This window comes from Marmota flaviventris, chromosome 1 (genome assembly GCF_047511675.1).
Source record: "Marmota flaviventris isolate mMarFla1 chromosome 1, mMarFla1.hap1, whole genome shotgun sequence".
In the NCBI taxonomy this organism is placed as follows: Eukaryota; Metazoa; Chordata; class Mammalia; order Rodentia; family Sciuridae; genus Marmota; species Marmota flaviventris.
The window spans coordinates 118,958,662-118,980,915 of record NC_092498.1 but is presented as its reverse complement, the minus strand read 5'-3'; the positions used below and the strand labels follow the sequence as shown (position 1 = coordinate 118,980,915).

The 22,254-nt window shown below is 50.2% G+C and overlaps 1 protein-coding gene across 4 annotated transcripts; it reads left to right on the top strand.

The window, feature by feature from the left end:
• The first annotated feature begins 1,217 nt into the window (after nt 1-1,217).
• Patz1 (POZ/BTB and AT hook containing zinc finger 1) lies at nt 1,218-21,656 on the top strand. 4 transcript variants are annotated; one of them, XM_027953398.3, is made up of 5 exons: nt 1,219-3,340; nt 4,769-4,832; nt 11,702-11,873; nt 18,561-18,698; nt 20,163-21,656. In XM_027953398.3, the coding sequence occupies exons 1-5, from the start codon at nt 2,070-2,072 to the stop codon at nt 20,579-20,581; spliced, it is 2,064 nt and encodes a 687-aa protein (XP_027809199.1). In that variant the 5' UTR covers nt 1,219-2,069; the 3' UTR covers nt 20,582-21,656. The 4 variants fall into 4 exon arrangements, with proteins under 4 accessions (XP_027809202.1, XP_027809199.1, XP_027809201.1 ...); XM_027953400.3 differs by having other exon boundaries at nt 18,626-18,698; nt 20,163-20,293; XM_027953399.3 differs by lacking the exon at nt 18,561-18,698 and having other exon boundaries at nt 1,222-3,340.
• Nucleotides 21,657-22,254: the final 598 nt, after the last annotated feature.

Below are 22,254 nucleotides of genomic sequence, written 5' to 3'. Positions count from 1 at the left end.
CGTGGCTGGGCGCGAGCTGGGTGCGCAGCGGTGGGAATCCCGAGCGAAGTTGGAAGCCGGGCCTGTTCATTTGCATGCTAATACCCAGAATGCTTTTCCCCACACACCGCTTCTCTTAATGGAAGCGCTCAGTTTGGAACCGGGGAAAGTTTGGAACACATACTTAGCTCCCTCTTTGCAACTGTGGGAACTTCCAGCTCGCTCACAGGATACCTGCACCCCAGGATCTGAGCTGAGCGGCTCGGCGGCGGCTGCTTGCGCTTCCCGGGCAGACGAACCCTGGTGTCCAACCCTCGCGCGGTAGCATCCTGGGGCGGGCAGGGGACAAAGCGTCCAGGCCTGGCGGCGGGGCCCGTGGCCACAGCCCGGTGTCTCTACGGGCTGCGTGTGCTGGGAATGCTCCGGGCTTGAGAAGGCCGGAGGGCGCTCCTCGACCCTTGAGGCATCTCTACTTCCCTAAAGACTCCTGGGAAGCGCGGAGGGTCCCTGCTCTTGTCCGTCGCCCTACTGGTGCCATTTCCCTGAGCTGGTGACTTCCCGCTCCCCGAGGCACAAAGCTCGATGAAGGGCGGTTTGGGGAGAGGCTAGCGGCTGGCCTCATCTCTCCTGGGCGCCTAGCCCATTCACTTTGGTCAGTGAGCAGGGTGCAGAAGCGGCTCTCGCAGTTTCGCCTGCCCCGGGCAAGGACCCCCCAACCCTTCCTGGAGCTGGAAGCAGGGAAGCGGTCACAGGAGAGCTCTGGGGATTTTGCGCATCAAAGCGGGGTTACCAGGGTGCCAACATTCGTCCAACCTGCGGGTGCGCACCGCAGGCTGGGGGGCCCGGATCTACACCCTTCGGTCTTCCACCCCCCGCACGCTCGCCGCCACATTCAGCGGGCAGGGGAGGGGCAGTAGGAGCGGGTTTGCTGGCTCGGCGCTACGTTTGCATTGGTCCGGGGGGGCTAGACTGCAGCCCCCGGCCCCGCGGGCGGGGTGGGTAGGCGGGGGCCGACGGGGGCTCAAGCTGCTCTTGCATTGGCGGAGCTGGGGAGTGGGGAGGGGGGGCAGGAAGCGGGGGGAGCGGAGCTGCGGGGGGGGGCGTATAAATAGGGAAGGGGGGACGTGCATCCTCGGCTGGGTGAGGGGGGGTCTCTCGGCACAAAGAAAGTGGAAAGTTTGCAGAGCGGGGCGGCCCAGGCTAGGGATCCGGGCGCGCACGTGCAGGGCCGGGGGCACCGGGGGCCCCCCACGCCGAGCTCGCGGTTTCTTTTTTTTCTGCAAGCGAGAGGGGGGGGTGTTGTTGGTATCGCCCCCTCCTTCTCCTCCCCCCAGGGGTGAAAGTGCAAGAGGAAGTGCAGCCGCTGCCATCTTTCCTCCGCTCCGAACACACGGAGCCCGGGGCCGCAGCGCCGCCGCTCCACCGCCGCTTGCGCCTGGCCCGGGGAAGGGCCCACCCTGCTGCCGCTGCCCATCCGCTCGCTTCAGCTGCCGCCGCCGCCAGACTCCAGGACTCGGCCTGCGCCACCGCCCCCGTGCGCGCCCCGCCGCCGCCGCCTTCGCCTTTTGTTTCCTCTGCTCCGGCGCCCCCGCCCCGGCTCGCGCTTTGCAGGGGACGCAGCGCGCGCCCCCAGCGGGCCCGGGAAAAGCCGCGCGCGCGCCTGCGCGGCGGACCCCTTCTCCTCCTCCTCCCCGCGTGTGCGCGCCCCTCCTGGCTGCGCGCCGGCGCCGCCTGGCGGGCGGGAGGGGAGGTGGCAGGCGCTGTTGCAGGAGGGGCGCACCTCTTCGCTCGCTTACCCCCGTGAAGGTAGACTGTGAAGGGGAGGCGGGCAGGCGGAGAGAAGAGAGCTGCTAGCTATCCAGTTGGGGTGGGGGTGGCTATGTTGGGAGTGGTGCACCCCGTAGTCTAGACAGTACGATCCGGGCAGGGGGCGTGTGCGCTGGGCGCACCTGCGAGACTACAGAGCCCCAGGCGGGCACGTGTGGGGAGTGTGGACACATTTGCTGCGCCCCGCTTTTCGCTGCCTAGGGGAAGGGAGGGGGGCGGGCGGAGGGTGCCGCGGCCCGGTTAGTGGGGAGGGGGCGGTGGCCATGGAGCGGGTAAACGACGCTTCCTGCGGCCCGTCGGGCTGCTACACCTACCAGGTGAGCAGACACAGTACAGAGATGCTGCACAACCTGAACCAGCAGCGCAAAAACGGCGGGCGCTTCTGCGACGTGCTTTTGCGGGTGGGCGATGAGAGCTTCCCAGCGCACCGCGCTGTGCTGGCCGCCTGCAGCGAGTACTTTGAGTCGGTGTTCAGTGCCCAGTTGGGCGACGGCGGAGCTGCGGACGGGGGTCCCGCTGATGTGGGGGGCGCGGCGGCAGCTCCTGGTGGCGGGGCCGGGGGCAGCCGGGAGCTGGAAATGCACACCATCAGTTCCAAGGTGTTCGGGGACATCCTGGACTTCGCTTACACTTCCCGCATCGTGGTACGCCTGGAGAGCTTCCCAGAGCTCATGACGGCCGCCAAGTTCCTGCTGATGAGATCGGTCATCGAGATCTGCCAGGAAGTCATCAAACAGTCCAATGTGCAGATTTTGGTGCCCCCTGCCCGGGCCGACATCATGCTCTTTCGGCCCCCTGGGACTTCTGACTTGGGCTTCCCTTTGGACATGACTAACGGGGCAGCCTTGGCAGCCAACAGCAATGGTATCGCAGGCAGCATGCAGCCTGAGGAGGAAGCAGCCCGGGCCGCAGGTGCAGCCATTGCGAGCCAAGCCTCTTTGCCTGTGTTACCTGGGGTGGACCGCTTGCCCATGGTGGCTGGACCCCTGTCCCCCCAACTGCTGACTTCCCCATTTCCCAATGTGACATCAAGTGCCCCTCCACTGAGTGGCAAGCGGGGCCGGGGCCGTCCAAGGAAGGCCAACCTGCTGGACTCAATGTTTGGGTCCCCAGGGGGCCTAAGGGAGGCAGGCATCCTTCCGTGTGGCCTATGTGGGAAGGTGTTCACTGATGCCAACCGCCTCCGGCAGCATGAGGCTCAGCATGGTGTCACCAGCCTCCAACTGGGCTACATCGACCTGCCTCCTCCGAGGCTGGGTGAGAATGGGCTCCCCATCTCTGAGGACCCCGATGGCCCGCGAAAGAGGAGCCGGACCAGGAAGCAGGTGGCTTGTGAGATCTGCGGCAAGATCTTTCGAGATGTGTACCATCTAAACCGGCACAAGCTGTCCCACTCTGGGGAGAAGCCCTACTCCTGTCCTGTGTGTGGGCTGCGGTTCAAGAGAAAAGACCGCATGTCCTACCATGTGCGGTCCCATGATGGGTCGGTGGGCAAGCCGTACATCTGCCAGAGCTGTGGGAAAGGCTTCTCCAGGTGAGAAAGGCACCCTCCCCTCCCCTGCCATGACCTTAGTTCTGGTTCATGTAACAGTTTCTTGCAAAGATCTGGGGATATGGGACTTGTGGAGGATCACTAGGTCTTAATAGGACCATCCTGGGTTTCAGGAGATTGTTTTAAGGGTATTCCTTTTGAAATGGGGTGGTCAAGACCTGCTTTCTCTTCCTTCAGGCAAGTTCTCTGGCACTAGACATGCCCTACTGTCTTTCCCAAGGGGCCTGTGGGAAGGGGCCAGATTCTTCTGGCCAGAGCCATGGCCTGGCCATTCTTCTCCCTGGGCTCCCTTTGTGTTTCCGGCACCAGGCGTGGGGCCCACTCTGGGGGCGGGAGGCTGGGCTCCTCTGCAGACTTTCCCTGCTTGAATAGCTGTGGAGGGAAGGACTGGAACAAGTGCATCTGGGACTCTTTACACTCCTGAGGCACCAGATCCCCCAACACAGCCATCCTGGATTAGTACAGACTCCAGCTTTGCCCCTTATAGGATCCTGGGATTGAGAGACACAGAGCCGAGCGCCCAGAGCTGCATTGTAATACTGAAATCTTTGATCTTCTCTAACCTGGTGGCCCCAGAAACTAATCAAACCCACAGATCCCCTATATGTACTCATTAGTTTTCAGGAGAGAATGGAAGGAGGGCAGGACCTCTTTTTAGATTCGCTTTCTAGTGAGCCTGGTAGGGAACTGAGGACTTGTCTGGGAGCAGAGGGCTTTTTAATTTGTTTTTTTTTTTTTTTTTTTTGCTTTTCTCTTAGAGAATATTCAGAATAAAAGACTGGTTTTAACTTGAATCTTGAAGACCTTGTGTATGAACCTAGGGATGGAGAACTCCCTCAGAGGGGCCCCAACTAGGAACCAGTCTTACCGGTCAGGCAGCCCCTGCCCACCTGCTCAGGCGGGCATCTGGCTTACCAGCCTAGCTAGGGACTTAAGGCTTCATTGCTGGTCTCTGGGGACTGAATTCCATCCGGGTGGCATTCATTGGCTGCTGTGGCGGGAGAGGCTGGGGGAGGGGAACACTGAGTTTCTAAGGGGCTTTAGTCTGGACAATGAATCACACCCCCTCCCGGAAAGGCTGCAGCAAGGACTCATTCTAAAGCCTCTACCTCCGGTCCTAGAAATCATTTGAGTTTCTACTGGGGGAAATTGTCAGGGGTGGGTAGGCAGAATCAGAAACAAATGTTCACTTCCCTTCCCCCTCTAGAGAAAACTAGGGCAGAGAGCCTGGGCCTATGGAGCCAGACCCGGGTGGTGACTTATCTTTGTCATGCTGGGTTAGAGAAGAGGGAGTCCTTTCCTGTAGTGTGTGTGTAGGGAGGGCCTTGTGGGTGTTGTGTGGTCTGGTCAAATTTGTACCTCGTATTTCATGTCCTGTTTTTAAGTCCCTCTTGGTTGTCTTTTTTCCAGGCCTGATCACCTGAATGGACACATCAAGCAGGTGCACACTTCTGAGCGACCTCACAAGTGTCAGGTAGGGGCCAGGCCAGGGCAAAAATGGGCAGAAGGAGAATGTTGCTGTTCTCACAGCCTCGGCCATGAGCAAGCTGCTGTGTGTGCTGGGGCCGGCTGACTGACCACCGCTTTGCACACCTCCCCACTCTGTCCCTCTACCTTCCCTCTGTCCTCCTTTGTTCTTTACCCCAGCCCTCCTTCCCCCATGGCTGATGTTCTTTCCTTCTTGGTTGCTTGGTCTTGGTTCCCACCCTGTCTCTGTCTTCATTCTTTTGCTTGGCTTTCCTCTCCTGGTGTTTGTTGGCTCCTTGGATGATGGACCACATTGTACAAGTGTTGTCCTGGGGGACCTGGTACCTTGCTGGGCCCAACTGCTGGTTCTAAGCAGTTTGCTGGTATTGCACAGATTTTAAGTGGCTCTGGGAGGTCTAGCCAATAACTTTCCCCTTTGTCTGGTCTGAGTTAGAGCTCCATCCAGGTCCCCTCGGCCTAGAGTATAAGGCAGTGAGGGAGGCAAGTAGTAAGGAGTGGGTGGTCTTATCTCTTAACACCAGCACCTGCTTAAACTATCCTGAGCCACAGATTCAAGCAGCCAGGGCGTTTGGAGGATTGGAGAGCAAGTGTCTCCTTTTCCCTCAGGCTCTCTGCATAGTAGCAGCACTTTGGGAAGGCCGGATGAGATTCTTACCCTTGTCTGCTTGAATAACATCTGGGGACCCTGCTGGTGCCCAGAAAATTGAGTTTCCTCTCCTGGCCACTGAACATTCCTTTGTGAATGGAAAACATGCTTCTGTCTTCTCCTTGGTTGTCTGCCCCTCTCCTGGGCCAAGTTGTTACCAAATGAGGGCAAGACAGGGTTGTGGATACTACTACAACCTCTAGCATGGACAAGCTACTTCTCCTTAAACTGTTGGTGGCATGGGAGAGGGTTCAGGGAGACCTGTAGGGAGGGATGGATGTGCTATAGTAGGGCAAAAAGCCCCCAGGGGCCAAGCATGGACATTTTTCATAGACTGTAGCTAGGTGGTCTCTCCCAAAGAGGATGACCCAGGGTGGGCCTGCTGGGATCTATCTTTGCCTGCTTCCTTCTTTCTATCTCTGATTTTTTCATCACAGAGCACATTCTGACTCTCCCAGGTAGTGTGCTGAGGAGCCCCGGGCAGAATAGGAGGAGCCCAGAGGGCAGTGGGGGCATGCCCGGTGGCCTGGGGGGGTAACCTGCACTCTCTGCCCTTTTTCCAGGTGTGGGTTGGGAGCAGCAGCGGCCTGCCGCCCCTGGAACCTCTTCCTAGCGACCTGCCATCATGGGACTTTGCCCAGCCTGCTTTGTGGAGGTCGTCCCATTCAGTTCCTGACACCGCCTTTTCCCTTTCTCTAAAAAAATCATTCCCAGCCCTTGAAAACCTGGGCCCAACACACTCCAGCAACGCTCTCTTCTGCCCAGCCCCGCCGGGATATCTGAGGCAGGGCTGGACCACCCCAGAGAGTAGCCGGGCCTTTACCCAGTGGCCTGTAGGCTAGCCTGGGCTTCCTTGGAGATGGTGTACGGTGGAGGGGAATGGGAGTAGTAACTGGCCTGAGACCCCAGTTTTAGGAGAGGCCAGTAAGGTGGTTCCTACCCATCATGCCCAGCTCCTCCAGGGATGACTTGGTAGTTTGTCCCAGCTCAGGGTCCCCAGATAGGGGTAGCAGGGAGCACCCTTCTGGATCCCCCCCTTAGCCTCCAAGTTTCTTTCTGGGATCTCTTGCCTGCTTCCCCCCCACCCCTGCAACAGGTGGTAAGCCTGGGCCTGCTGGAGGTTGGTGCTTTCCCAGGAACTAAGCCACTAGTTTATTTCCTTTTCCTCCCCTGGCAACACTTTCCCATAAGGCATGGGAAGTGGGGTCGGGCCACCCTCCTCCCGCTCTGGGAGTGATACTGCCTCCAGAGAAGCCTCTGGTGCAACTCCACCGAGGATCAACTGTGCTGCCCTTTCCCCTTCCCATTCAGATAGGTCCTGCTTTCATTTCTGGCTAGTAAATTAGACTTTTGTGCTTTTGAGGTTTTTTAGCTGATCTGCTCAGGAACTAAACTAACCAGTAGCTTTATATTGGGCTATTCCAGTATATGGCTTTAGGGGTTGAAAAAGCAGATATTGATCCTTCGATCCCACTGGTATGTCCCTCAGCCCCTGCATGCTCCATGGGGAGAAGAGGAGTGATGATAAAAGTTTTCATTCTAACATTTGAGGCTTTGTGTGTTTTGTCCTTGGTCTGTGTCATAACACTGACATCATTGTCCCTTGGTGTATAAGCCCCACTCCTGCCCTGCTCTTCCAGCACACACTTTCACAGACTTGCTCACCCCCTTCTGGCCCTGTTGTCAGAACTCTCCTAATGAGGACCCAGCAGGTGAAGATATGCTGGCTCTCATATTCTGGGCTTGGTTAAACAGTAAGGGCACCTGTTTGCCATGATGTGGTATGCTGAAAGCATCAGAAGTGAAGAGATGGCTTTCTGGGAGTTGGTTCCTTGACCCCTTGGCAGGTTGGGCACAGGCCATATAACCTCTCAGCCCTTCCTGATGCCACAGATGAAAGGGGCCAGTTACAGAGTCTGGTGCCATGGCTTGAGTGGAAAGTCCATCTGAATGTAGGGGTAGGAAGCTTCAAGTTTGGCAGGGACTCACAATTCTACTTGATGCTTGGTCCAGTTCTCCTTGACTGGTTCATGGGCCCCAGGCACTGCCAGATTTGTGCCAGTGGAACATGTCACCCAGGTGGAGTGTAGCCTAAAACTGAGAGTGGGAAGCAACTTAAGATTTTCTCCCATTGCTTCCAATGGCCCCACTTGTTGGGCTGGTTAGAGAAGGAATGAATCGGGGTACCCTCAAGAAGAAGGGATTAACAAGGCATATGGAGCTGGACCTCTGTGTATTTGCCATTAGACTTTTCCTCCACAGTAGGAAAAAGGCTGCTCAAGATGTCCTCTGAAGCTGCCAGACTTCAAAGACCACCAGGGGTAGGGGTATGCACTAGTGTCCTTGGTACTGTTTGGGCGCCATTCCCAAGCTGCTCAACTCTCAGAAAGAAAACCTTTAGAAAGTGTGGGAGGTGAGCTCAGTGTTGAGTGGTAGTGACCAGAGGTGATGGCCCAAGCTCAGGAAGCCTGGACCAGGACCTGGCAGATGTGCTTCCTAATATTAGCAGGCTGTGTAAAGCACTGGCTATGGGCAGGGCAAGCATTTCAAGTACCACAAGTGATCAGCATTCTGCTGCTAACTGGCTTTCTTCCCATCAGAGTCCCTCTGTCTTCTTGTCTCCAGAACAGGGAGTACTCTTCTCCTGAGTGACCCTAGCTTGGAGGTTCTGGGTGTCCCCTTCTTTGAAATCTGTCTCTCGGCCAATTCTCTTTACTCCTGGGTCGTGTGACCAGGCTCTTTCATGTTTTATGTTGTCTGAACTTCTGGCAGGCCTAGACTTGGACGCGTACACTTTTACAATTTACCCAGAAAACCTTGGGGACTCTAGCCATAGAGGGTTAATCCTGGCACAGAGAAGCCAACAATCACTTCAGCTTTGCTTTGTAACACAGTGAAAGTTTTTGTTGTGTGTGTGTGTTTTCTTTCCCCAGTAGCAGATTTACATTCCTAATTATGTTTGTTCGGGCTGAAGTTAGCTTTCATTCCTTGAGAGATAATCAATGGAGGATGGGGTGGGGGAAGCCAGCCTGCTCTGGGATTTTAATTTTGCTTAGCTAATCCCCAAATGGACAATCCACTTGTGGATAATTGAGGGTTGGCTGTCCATCATCTTTAGGTAGAAAGGCATGACAGGCAAAGCCTTTAGAGGGCAGATCCAAATAAAGGCTGGCAAGAGAAACAAGGCATCTCTTTCATACCCCTCTACTGGCTCCCTCTCCTGGGGGCTACGGGAGAGAGAATGCTGAATGTGTGCTTTCAGCTCCATTTTCTTATACCTGATCCATGTTGCTTCCTTTGAGTTCTGAGGCTTAGAACATACTCCAGCTCACTGCTGGAAGGGTGGTTCTCAGGTCACTGCCTAGCAAAACCAACTCTTGTCCGTAGGATAAATGGACAGGTACACCATCTCTCCCAGTGGTATTTATGGCAGCCCTTGCTCTGGTTTACAGGCTGATTGGCTGGATGGAAGTTTCTGAGTTTCTCTCCCACTGTGGCACGTCATCAGGTCACAAGTTGCCAGACCGAGGTGGGGCCCACCTGGGATCATAAGACCAAGTACCCAGGATGTTTTCTTTCTTTCTTCTTTTTTTTTGGTACCAGGGATTGAACCCAGGACACTCTACCACTGAGCTACATCCCTAGCCCTTTTTATTTCTTTAGAAAGGGTCTCGCTAAGTTGCTGAGGCTGATCTCGGAACTTATGATCCTTATGTCTTGGCCTCCTGAGTCACTGGGATTACAGGCATACCACTGCACCTGGCTTGTAGGATGCTTTCTAAGTTACCCAAGTGCTGAAATTTCCCTGTACAAATCCATTCACTTTTCCCTAGCAGGGGAGTCATGGTTACCAAGTACACTGTATTAATAAGCACCAGCACTTTTCAATTACAAGATGCTACCTCTACCGAATCTGATGATGGAAAGAGCAGACTCAGAGCTGGTTTACATCCCAGCTGCCCTGTGTCCTCTCAGAGTCTCCATTTTCCTAGATGTAAACTGGGAAAAGAAGATCTGAGTAGTTAGGAGGATTACTCCAGTACTTACCTGGCTGTGGTGAGGGTGTTTAGATTGCTATTTTTTTTTTCTTTTTTAGAGATTGCTACTTTCTTCAGTAGCTAAGTTTTGGGCTTTGGGCAAATTCATTTTCTAAAATTAGCTTCCTCATTAATCAAACAAATAAACTGAACATTAAAATAATAATTTAAAAAACCCAATAGATAAAAGCAGTATTGCATTAGTGTAATTTGTTCTGTTCAAGTTTATCACTTTTACAATAAAACAATGACTGGAAACAGCAAGGTTTGTGCTAGAGCAGAGATATTTGGAGCCAGATTAGTAAATGGTGATGTCTTCTACCTCTACAATATTGTATGTGTTTGCTTCTTGCTTTGATTGTATAGTAAGGAGTCAGATAAACATTTGTAAATAGTGACAGTGTTCAGATACTTACCATGAGATTTCAGGTCCTGAGGATCTACTTCTAAACAGACTACTGGAGTATCTCCATTCTAGTTAGTTAATGGGTAGTGGTTCTTCAGTGGGTTAATAGTTGATCTGTAGACTGGGGATGTGGCTCAGTGGTAGAGTACTTGCCTTGCATGCATGAAGCCCTGAGTTCAATCTTCAGCACCACTGGGGGAAAAAAAGTTGATCTGAAATGTATAATGCCCTTAAAGGGAAATTCTGCTTTCTTTCATAGTTCTAAAACAGTAAGCACACACATAGAGAAAAGAAATGAGTGAAACTTGACTAGAACCCCTGAAATACCTCCAAGGAACCAAAATAGCTTGAACACAACTAGTTTCACCCCTTCTCAGGCTTTCTGACATTTTGTTTCCCCCAAGGCTGGTGTTACCTTTTCACATCTCAGCAGAGGAAGGGATGGTAGGGAGAGATATTGCCTGATACTAAGGTCCTCTGGTACTGGGAAATACCTGGAGACCTGGGACCTGGGACCCGGGGTGCAAATGCTTGGGTCATCTATTCCTGGAACCTGGCTGTGAGTTGGTGTTCACACTATGGCTTTCCTTGGCTGTGTACAACTAGAAGTAGTCACACAGCCTTTCTCAGAAGGCTGCTATAACTGTAACGATGGACTACATGAGACAGATGCCTCTAATAGGCTAAGGGGCAGGTCCTTCTCAGTCAGTGTAGTCTGATATCATTGTTTTGTTATTACCAGCTCTTCCTCACCTTAACATTTCACAAATGCTTTCAAAGCTTCCACCTCTTGGCCTTGTTCTTTCCGAGGATTCTCACATTAGTAGAATTTTATGAGCTGTTGCCTTTCCCTTCCTTTCCTTTCTCTCCTCTGCTCTCCGACTCTTTTGTCTCTCTTTACTGGGAATTAATTAATTAATCCAGGGGCACTTTACCACTGAGCTACATCCCCAGCCCTTTTTTTTATTATTTTACCTTTTGCTAAGTTACCAAGGCTGGCCTTGAACTTGTCATCCTCTTGTCTCATTATCCCAAAGCTGCTGGAGATATAGGCATGTGCCATTGTGCTCAGCCGATGGGCTGCTTTTTCAATTCAAAGTCATAAAATTATTATGAAGAGTCATCTCTGTGCTTTATCCTGCTTTTCCATTTCTCTGCAACCAAGACTAATGTCCCTTTTGAATAAAATGAACACATTGAATTCTTTGTATAAAACTAGAGGAAATCTTAGGATGGAGAACAGAAAGACTGGTTTAGATGCCAGTAATTCATCTGTAATTCACTTATAGCCAGCACACCTGAAGTCAATGCTTAATGATTAAGAATGAACAATATTGGGCTGGGGTTGTAGTTCAGTGGTAGAGCGCTTGCCTAGCATGTATAAGGCACTGGATTCGATCCTCAGCACCACATAAATAAATAAATAAAGGTTTTGTGTCCATCTACAATTCTGTGTGTGTGTGTGTGTGTATGAAAGAATGGACAAATATCTAACACTTAACTTTGTAGAGGTGTGTAGAATTTATCTTGCCATGTTCTGGGAATGTTCATAGAACCAGTAATTCCAACTCAGATGTTCTATAAGGAGGCATCATGGGAAATAAGAGCAGCTACTTGGCATTCTGGGTCGAGAGCCTGAGCCAGACCCTAAAGCTCCTTCTAAAGAGAGTCCATGCTCTGGCCAGAACCTGTTTTGTTTCATGTTTTGGTTGGTCAAGTGAGGAATGCAGGGTTTCATCTCATCTCATTTTCCTTTCTGCCCTCAGACCTGCAATGCTTCTTTTGCCACCCGAGACCGTCTGCGCTCCCACCTGGCCTGTCATGAAGACAAGGTGCCCTGCCAGGTGTGTGGGAAGTACTTGCGGGCAGCATACATGGCAGACCACCTAAAGAAGCACAGTGAGGGGCCCAGCAACTTCTGCAGTATCTGTAATCGAGGTAATCTTCCCACTGTTTCTTCACTTCCAGAGGATGGGCATGAGCTTGTATGGGAGGCCCAGGAGTGTCTTGACCACCCTGCCTCAGACTCTACTCTTTGCACAGCCTTCCCTTCCCACTGAATAATAAATGCCTTCATCACCCAGCTAGCTGTTTGCAATCCCTTCCTTCCTAAGAAGTTTGGGGTGCTTGAAATGGAAGGTCCTGGGAGACCTAAGATGGAAATAGGAGAGAGGTGATTCCCCAGCGTGGACCCATAACACATCTGCTGCTCAAGTGGCAGGATGGATGCATTTTGCAAATGCTACTTAACTACTGAAGTTGGAAGGGGAGTTGTTGGTTCTGAGTAGGACATAAAGGGGTCCTGCTTCAAAGATTTTGATGGCTGATTCACTGGCATATGAATCAGCAGCCAGGGAGGAGGTCAAGTCTGGAGATGAACAAGAAGCAGAAACATTCTAGCAGAGTTGGTCAGAAGAGAGAACTCAAACTCAAGCATGTGGCCTTGACAAGAGAGGAAAGTAGGTGTTCTGAGCAGGGCAGTGTGCTTGAGGATGAGGTTGGCCTAGGTAGTGTTTAACTGTGGCAGCAGTTGAGATGGATGAAATCAGGCTCTGCTGGGTCTAGTTGACTGTTGGAAGTGTTGGAAGTTTGTGTTTGCAAGCACAGTGTCTGTGGAGGAGGCTTGCTCTCTGTCTGTGCTACAGGAGGTTGGGCCAGCTGTCTGTGTGGGTGTGAGGATGCTTCTGTACTACATTCTTGCTTTGGCCACGTGAGGATGTTGCTGGGGTGTCTGCATCTCTTGGAGCACTCTTGTCTGGAAGTCTGGGGTATGGCTTAGAGGGTTGAACACTGAACCAGGAGTCAGGGGCTCAGGGTTGAGTCCCAGCCCCTTGCTATGTGGCTTTGAGCTCCCCCTTATCCTCACCAAGTCTCAGGTTCTTTTTTTAAATGGGGTCAAGAACACCTCCCTTTCCCACCTCACAGAGTTGTTGTGTGCATTCAAGAAACAAGGTAAGTGAACATTTTCTGAACCCACAAGGAACTACACATTTGGGAGGCCCCATCTGTGTATTTTGTAAAAATGGTAGGAAAAATACCGCTCAAAGACATTCTGGTTTGGACCAAGCACAACACTCCTGCAGGTCTTGACTGAACTCCTTGGGTGCCTGTGCTGTCTCTGTGTGTACTGAGGTCCTGATGTGGGGAGGTTGCTGAATAGCAGGGTATTCTTGGTATCCTGGAACTGGGTGCCTCCCTGAGACTTCACACCTGGGGTTTGCCATGAAGGCAACTGGATGTTGTTGTTTGTTCCACTAGAAAACCTGCTGTGAAAGTTGGTGAAGTAGTAATTAAAGCTGCTTAGGCTGTCTGTCCTGTTTTCTGACATGTCACAGCCCATTTCTGGTGGGAGCTTCCCCTATGGAGCAAGCATCAGGGTTGTGCATGCAGGGAAAATTATCAGAACAGTTTTGGCCAGGACTGCCTCAACCCTAGAAAAAGCTGGTTGTTTATCTTGCTTCATGCTAACCTGGCTCCGTGACAGTAACCCAAATAACTCTAAACCTGCTGTAACGCTCTGTCAGCAGGCCTTTTATTAAGTTGTCAGTGTTGAAGTTCCCAGTCCCAGAACTGGAGTCAGAGACCAGAATGGAAAAGGATACCAATGATAAAACCTGGAAAGCCCAGCCCAGACTGCGGATCAGAGACCCAGGATCCTTGGGAGTCCAGCTCAGGAGAAGAGCTGAGAGCAGCTGGGAACAGCAGGAAAATTGACCCAGTTAGGAGACAGCTGATGTGGCCAAGCCAAAAACTATTGTATCTCAGAATTTTTCCCCCCAAGAGCTAGCAGAGAGGACTTGGGCAACAGCCATGAGCCTTGTGATTAGAGTGGGGAATCCATAAGAGTAAACTGGAGTCCACCTTTTCTCAGAAAAGACAAGACGAGATCTGGATCACAGTTTAAACATTTTTGGGTCCGATAGTCAAAGGAGGAAGTCCCATTCCTCCAAGAAGAAAAAAGAAAGCTCTGGTACTAACCATGCTGGGTATTCAGAAGGAAGAGAAAACAATTGTAGTCTTTATCAAAGAGAAGAAGCATAATGCCACCTCTGGACTCATTTCAAGGGCAGAAATAGGAAGAGGAAAGAAGGCTTTTTTTCTAGGAAGAGGTTCTTTATGGACAGTAACAACACTGAGAGATTGGAATTAGAATGCAGAGAGAGAGCTCTGTGTCATCCTTAGCTCTATGTCCACCAAGATTGAATGCAAAGGTGTTGCCTGAAGAAATGAATGTTCTTGGGGATAGAGTGCTTCCTTCACACCTGAAAGGCTCTGGGTTTCATCCTCAGCACATTAAAAACATTTTTAAAAAATTTTAAAAAAAAGTTATTATTTTTGCAAGAGTTCAAGCAAAGGATAAATGTTAGCTATCTGGTCAGAGCAGTTAAGATTGAATTAGGTGGCTGGGTGCAATTGTGCACACCTGTAATCCCAGTGATTCTCGGGAGGCTGAAGCAGAAGGATTGCAAATTTGAATCAGCTATCCTCTGAGATCCTTCAGTCTCAACAGTTCTTGAACAATCAACTTAACTACCTATAGACCTGCCTTTTTTCAGCCTTTGCTACAAAACTACTGGCTGTGAAGAATGGGAAAGGTAGGAAGATATAGCCTGTGGGCCCTACCCCCACACTTGAGTCAGATACAAGTTTAGGAGACAGCTGGCATGGTGGCACATGACTGTAATCCCAGCTGATTGGGAGGCTGAGACAGGAGGATCTAGAGTTCAGAGCCATCCTCAGCAATAGCGAGGTGCTAAGCAACTCAGTGAGACCCTGTCTCTAAATAAAATACAAAATAGGGCTGGGGATGTGGCTCAGTGGTCAAGTGCCCCTGAGTTCAATCTCTGGTACCCCCCCCCCCCAAAAAAAAAAAAAAAAGTTTAGGAGACAGGTGACTCTCTTTATCCTAGAGACATATCAGGACATGTTCTTTATCATTTGTAGAAGAAGATTGTTTGTGGTAGAGAGCATATTATAACTAGAAAAGCTTGTTCCCATATTCTCAGGTTGAAGAAATCATTTGAGTTGTGAATATTGGGAAGGAGAGAAGGTCCTGGCCTGGTGATTTTCTTCTTTCTTTTAAAATTTCTTTTTCTTTCTTTACCTTTTTGGTACTGGGCATTGAACCCACAGGCACTTTTCCACTAAGCTACCCACCCCCCTGGTTTTTTGGGTTTTGTTTTCATTTTGAGATAGGTTCTCAATAAGTTGTTGGGGCTGGCCTCGAAGAAGTTTTGATCCTCCAGCCTCAGCTTCCTAAATTGCTGGGATTACAGGCATGTACCACTGTGCCTGGCTTTTTTGTTTAATTTTTTTTTTTTTTTTTTTAGTTGTAGATGGACACAATAGCTTTATTTATTTATTTATTTATTTATTTAAATGTGGCGCTGAGGATCCAACCCAGTGCCTCACATGTGCCAGGCGAGTGTTCTACCATGGAGCTACAACACCAGCCCCACTGTGCCTGGCTTTAAAAAAAAAAAATTTCTATGGCAGAAGCTGGGTATATATTTCAGTTGGTAGAGTGCTTGTGTAGTATGTACAAGGCCCTAGGTTCAATCCCCAGCACCACCAAAACAAACAAACAAACAAAATTCTATAGCAGTATCTTTGTACAAATACATATGTGCTAAGATGGGGATAAGGAATAGACTTATTGGGAATCTGCCTTTGACAGAGACATTTGGATTCAAACATTATTGCTTAAAAAAAGAAGAAGGTGGGTTCGGTGGCATATGCCTGTAATCCCAGTGGCTCCAGAGGCTAAGGCAAGAGGATCTCAAGTTCAAAGCCAGCCTCAGCAAAGTCAAGGCTCTAAGCAACTTAGTGAGATCCTTTCTCTAAATAAAATACAAAATAGGGCTGGAGGTGTGGCTCAGTGGTTGAGTGCCCCTGAGTTCAATCCCCTGGTATCCCTCCAAATGACCCAGGCAACTTGTCATTCTCATGAATTGACAGTCTTAGTGCACAGTTGAATATGGCCTCTCCAGGGTTTGCACAGAGAAAAAGCAGTCTCTAATCCCTGCGTGGACATGGAATCTGCCAGAGGAGAATTTGCTTCTGGAATGTGAATTGCTGGGACACCAGGCAAGAAAATACAACTGAGGAGCAGTGGTCTTTTGCTAATAAACTCTTCATCTCTGAAGAGAGAGGGGGTTTCTTTGGTTGTAGCAGCATCCACATGTGCATAAAGCATTTTCGTCACATGGATCATGGATCCAGATCCTTCAGGCTCTTAGTTAATCAGTGGTGAATGGGCTGGTGAGTTTAGAATTAAGGCTAAATATGTCTGGTTTAAAAGCCGTGTTTTGCTCAGAAGCTCAGCTTGTTTCATCCCAATACTTGGCTGCCAAGTTGCTCTGTGTTTAAATTTTGGGCTTTAAGTGGCAGCTGTGGATCCATTCCTGCTACCCCGCCAAGTGGTTTTGCTATAGATAGTACAATCTACAGCTGGGGTAAAGTCAAGAGGACCCAGCCACATGTTTCTCAGACTGTCTTTCAGGAAAAGGCAGAAAATTTTTATTGAGTATCTGTTGTATTCTCCTGGTATAGCTCTCCCTACAAGGAGTAAATATAATAATTCCTGGTGCTTTCCCCCTCCTTTCCCATCTGCTCCGGCATGCCATGGCGGTGCAGGGATAGGGGACATTCATGCTATTTTAGAGGACCACAAAGGATTAAAAACCAAAGGGAAAAAAAATATCTTCTAAAGTGATATCTCATATATATATATCTTGTGCTTTTTGCCAGGGGCCAATATTTCCTGTTTTAGCTTGGTTTTGGAGGTTCCCACAGCACCAACTCAAGGGGCAGGACTAAGAGCCTTTTCCCAGTAGCTTTGACTTCTTGTTTTTGCCTAGAGCCTCCCTTTTTTTAAATGTTTACACGGGCCCAACCAGTCTGTCCTCTGGTGACTGGCCCCAGGCCAACCACTTCAAGTTGCCATCCAAGATAGCTCACTCTCCCAGGCAGGACAGGACACTGGCACCTTGTACATGCAGATCTTTTGAAGTAGCTGTGTTGAAAGGAAAGAAATTCTCTGTATTTCACATTTCCTTCCAGAACCACCAACTGCTGCTGTTGGGAGTGTGTAAGCTTTCCACAGGCCAGTTCTCTACTACTTGCTTCCATCCTAACCCACCAATATGGCAGAATATTGGTGATAGTGAAATCTACTAACAGAGTCCAAAGGATGTTTCTAGCACAGGGCCAAAATACAGGACTCATTAAAGAGTCTTGCCAAATTCTGGTGGCACATGGTTGTAGGATTAGAGTGAGTCCAGGCCTCTTGTTTCATAATAATAATTCCCAACATATAGGTGTTGGGAAAATTCTGTGAAATAGTATGGGCAGTATGATAGGCCCTGGTATGCTGCCACTTTTTTCTAAAGATGAACCTTTATTATAGTTCTAGCAGCATGCAAAATGCTATGGTATTCAGACTTACAAATTTGGGGCAGACATTATATAGTACACTCTATCCTCTGACCCTTTAGCAATAGATCTCACTGTGATCCTGTGATTGTGTAATTTAAAAAGGGGATGAGAATGTCGGAGAATGTGTTGACCAGATCTAGAATGGATTAAAGGGACACTGTCAGCACTTGCACCCCAAGTGGGCCATATACTAAAAAAGCTTTGGTTCCTGCTGAAGGCACTTTCTGATCCTTGACCACAGTGTAGTTCAGTGACATACCTCTTTCCTGTGAAACTAAAGTTGAAATTCTTCTACCTGGCCTAACTGATACTGTATCCTTGAACTTGTGGCTGCTGTAGAAGTTGGCCCAATAGCTACTCTTCCCAGCCTGAGATATCTCATGGCTCAAATTGACCAGAGCACCTGGGAGTAAGTTGGAACAGCTAGCTCCAAGATGGCTGGATTGCCCCTCCCTCAAAACAAAATAAAGATAAATAGAGATCATCCTGGTTTCTTCTTCTCTAAGTGAATCTGGTGGATGAACCAAAAGAGCACCAATATAGAGATGACCATGCCTCTTAAACATAATTTCCTAGTTTTGTTGTTCTTCAGAAGGTCTAAGTAGTTACTAAATCCAATTATTCTGAAGGCAGGAGAGTTAGCAAAAGAGAACATATCTTAACAGGTAGAAGGAGGGGAATCCTTGGAGGCATTCCTTGAGGATTTCCTTTTATTGCCATCTGGTTTGATGTTCAGTTTCCCTGTAACAAATGTTAAGCAGGCATTCTGCTGGCTGGGGTCCTGGAGCTGTCCTAGAGCCCACGTACTTATCTGGCCACATTTCTAGCCATGGTCCCTGCAGTTGACCTGGAGTGTGGGCCATCCACTCAAAATGTCACTGAAGCATCCTACAAGCCCAAGGGCAATTGGGAGCAGGATCTGAGGCCATCCCACCAGGTGGCCGGCTGGGTCCTTCAATGAGCCTTTCAGAATGGGCTTTTCAGAGAAGCTGATTCATGGACAGTGCCATTGTTAATCCTCAGCCACTTGGCTCACTTGGCCACAGCTGTTTTTGAGCCAAGGAGGGGGTCCCTTCTAGGTGCAGCTGACCTGGGAAGGCTAGCCAGAGCCGCCAAAGGAGAGGCGCGGGGGAGCAGAGTGGTCTCTCTTGCTGGCCGCGGGATCTCATCTCCTTTTGTCTTGTTTAGGTTTCTCCTCTGCCTCCTACTTAAAGGTCCATGTTAAAACCCACCACGGTGTTCCCCTTCCCCAGGTCTCCAGGCACCAGGAGCCCATCCTGAATGGGGGAGCAGCGTTCCACTGCGCCAGGACCTATGGCAACAAAGGCAAGCGACCCCTTGCTCTGCACTTTGCTTCTCTGCGCAGACTGTGTTGTGGGGGCGCTGGGCCGGGTGTGGGGAGGCGGGAAGGCTGCCGGCTTTCCGGCTGCCTTGAGGAGGCTCAGAGATTGAAGTGGCAGTGGCATCCGGAATAAAAGTCACTGTGGGTATCTCACTCCAGGGTACTGAGTGAAGCTTTAGGGCACTGCCGAAATCCAGCCTCCGCCTCCTCTTCCCCAGCCCTCCTTCCTCCCACCTGGCCAGCCCCTATTGTCTGGAGCCCTGCAGGGATACCCCAGGCCCAGGGCAGGAGGAGAAGCCCTGCATGATGAGTCCCTCTGGGCCTGTCGGTTGCCTGTTGCCCGTAGGATGGTGTGGAGCTGCAACTGAATGCTTTCTCCTTTGTTGACCCTGTGAGCTTGTAGGAGTCAATGACTGGTTTCTCCCACAATAGAGGTTGTTGGTTGCTCTGAGTGGCCCTTTCTGGAGAGGCTTGGGCTGTGTTTGTGAGATGCATGGCAATAAATGAGCTACCTGATTATCTCTGATTTGGAGTTGGTTTGTGGAGAGCTCCCAGGCCCACCTTTATTGGTTGATTCAGGTTGTTGTGTTCTATGTCATTGTTGTTGTTACTGTCTTGGAATGAGGCCAAGAGCTTGGACTATGGTAGAGATGGCATGCTCCATGCTCCCATCACAGACCTCCCTTCCCGGCATGGCTTTCTGGACCCAGGCAGGAAGCTGATAGTTGGTAAAAGACTCCGGTGTAAGTTGTGCAAGGCAGAGCAGTGAGGGTTGTCTCTTGGTCTACTTGTCCTGGGCCCTGGGTAGGGACACCCAGCAGACTCAATTGTTCAGAGTTCTTTTAATTTGTGTGCTTTGGCTACATGGTCCTGGAAGGGTTTGGGCAGGAGGAAGGACATGAGGTCAGGGCTTGTGTTTGGATTGGTTTGTGTCTGAGCCATTGATGGAGTCTTGTCATCTAGGTAGAGACCTCATAGTTCTGGTTCTGCCTGCCTTGCAAGGATTGCAGCCAGCTGGTACAGGAGATGAGGCCACTGTTTGACTGCTCAGCAACATCAGAATAGTTGTACCCCAGGAAGCATCCAAGAGAGCACTTAGGAGTTGGGGGTCTTTGAGTCATTCTGGGCAGAAGCAGTAAAGATCCCCTCTTTGTATCCCTTCCTTAAAGCAGGCTGAAATGATGAAATGATGGTGAGTCATTACATGTGCACCTGCATGATGAGTCCACATCGAGGGAGGCTGGCAGCCCCAGGGCTCTGCTGTGTCACCCCCATAGGCACTCCAGGCTCCCAGACTGACCAGCCAAACCTCCATGGGTTCTGTCAGGGCAATGGCTGGCCATCAGCTGCCCTCCATAGGCCTGTGAGCAGGCCTCTCATGACCCCTCCAGAGGGGGCAGCTCCAAAGCTTGGCCTCATCTCTCCCCTGTGTTTTGTTTTTTTCATAGAAGGCCAGAAATGCTCACATCAGGATCCGATTGAGAGCTCTGACTCCTATGGTGACCTCTCAGATGCCAGTGACCTGAAGACGCCGGAGAAGCAGAGCACCAACGGCTCTTTCTCCTGTGACATGGCAGTCCCTAAAAACAAAATGGAGTCTGACGGGGAGAAGAAGTACCCATGCCCTGAATGTGGGAGCTTCTTCCGCTCTAAGTCCTACTTGAACAAACACATCCAGAAGGTGCATGTCCGGGCCCTTGGTGGTCCCCTGGGTGACTTGGGCCCTGCCCTTGGCTCACCATTCTCTCCCCAGCAGAACATGTCTCTCCTCGAGTCCTTTGGGTTTCAGATTGTTCAGTCGGCATTTGCATCATCTTTAGTAGATCCTGAGGTGGACCAGCAACCCATGGGGCCTGAGGGGAAGTGAGGCAGATGCTGTGTCCCCACAGAAACAGCCATCTGGGGACTGCTGAAAAATGCTGTGAATGCGGAGGGAAGTGATGTCTTTGGGTTCTGTAGCTGAGAGATTTTTATTCGTTTTTAACTCCCCCTAATCCTACTCCCTCTCTACTACCCATTCCCCAAATGGTCTTTAGAAATAGGTTCTCATCTGCAGAAATATCTGCAGGTCCCTCTATGGGACAAAGGCAGAAACACTACATAGGCCTTTAAGGCAACACCAGTTCTGGTTTCTCTAATGGGCAGAAATCAGAATCCTGGTGCTCAGTTCTTAGTGATTCCAATTCCAAACCCAAACCCTATGGCATTCTGGGACCTCAAGAGATTTTGGTTCCATCCCACTTCTCTAATTCCTCATTCCCTCTTTCCATATCCCTCAAAATAAATCATAGTAGGGTCTCCACCCACTCATACAACCTTGATGCCCAACTGTTTTTAAGGAAACCATAAGCTTACAGCATCCCATGGACCATGGGGTGAGTGTCCTCCAAGAGCCCCTCTGAGCTTAGCCCTTGGCCTGGAGGACATCAGACTTTCCTGAGCCTGGCTGGAGGCTAGAATTTCGCTGCTAGGACAAGCTCAGCCATTGAGGACGCCCCCACCCCAAATTCCAGTTCTTACACGATTTTAACCATTCAACTTGCTGTTGGGTTTTAATTCTCTAATTATTATTATTATTGTTATTATTTTTTAGGACCAGTTGTAGTGAATTGCTACTGAAAGCTATCCCAGGTGATACAGAGCTCTTTGTAAACCGCAGTCACACAGTTAGGGTTAGTATTAAAACTCGATTAGATGTACTATAATTAACTTGGCTAGTTGATTGTTTGGAGTCTATGGAAGAAATAGTTTTATGCAAAAATTTAAAAATGTCAGTCTGGTCAGGAAAGTAGGAGTTTCAGTGCTGTTGGGAATCAGGAAGGCAGGAGAGCCAACAGGTAGGGCTATTGTGTACCTTGGTTGTGTCATACATGAGCAAACCCAGGTTGACCTTGTGATGTGAATTGATCTGATCAGACTGTATTAAAAATGTTAGTACCTTATTCTGCCTGCTCCCTTGAGTCCAGTTTTTCGGCTGGGGGCGGGGGCGGTCTTTGGGACCTGGAGGTGAGCAGTCTACACCCCTGTATCTGGAGTGTGGACAGGATCCCAAGATACTTCTCTTCTTCACTGTACGAAGTCCACTGGGACTATTAAGTGGATGTTCCCACTGAAGACTTAGCTGCATCCAATTTTGTAAAAACAAATATTACTACTTGTCTGTACTGCTTGTGTGCCAGGCAGGGTTTTGGGCCCTGTGCTGAACAAGATACATCTGTGGAATTTAATGGGAAAGACAGTTGACAAGCAGATTTAAATATGAGTCTGTATGATGAGGCGTACAAGGGGAAAAAGTGGGCAAGGTGAGGGGATAGTAATAGAGGAGGGTAGGTAGGCTAGTTGAGGAAGGTGTGAGGCAGATATTAGGCCTTTGGGAGAGAAGACCTAGAGAGGGGACTCAATACAGCAACCAGCTAGGAACTAAGAAGGGACATAGGCAGGAAGAAAATCCTCAAGACCAAGGGGCTCTAGACTTTGCAACTTGATGTTACACAAAAGGTTGTGGCATCATTAGTGATGAATGTATGAAGGAAAGTGGGA

Bases quoted from the DNA above. Each gene is read 5' to 3' on its own strand.
- Patz1 (XM_027953398.3), top strand. From the start codon at position 2,070: ATGGAGCGGGTAAACGACGCTTCCTGCGGCCCGTCGGGCTGCTACACC. The intron at 3,341-4,768 runs GTGAGAAAGGCA...TCTTTTTTCCAG, and splicing joins TGTGGGAAAGGCTTCTCCAG to GCCTGATCACCTGAATGGAC. The intron at 18,699-20,162 runs GCAAGCGACCCC...TTTTTTTCATAG, and splicing joins CAGGACCTATGGCAACAAAG to AAGGCCAGAAATGCTCACAT.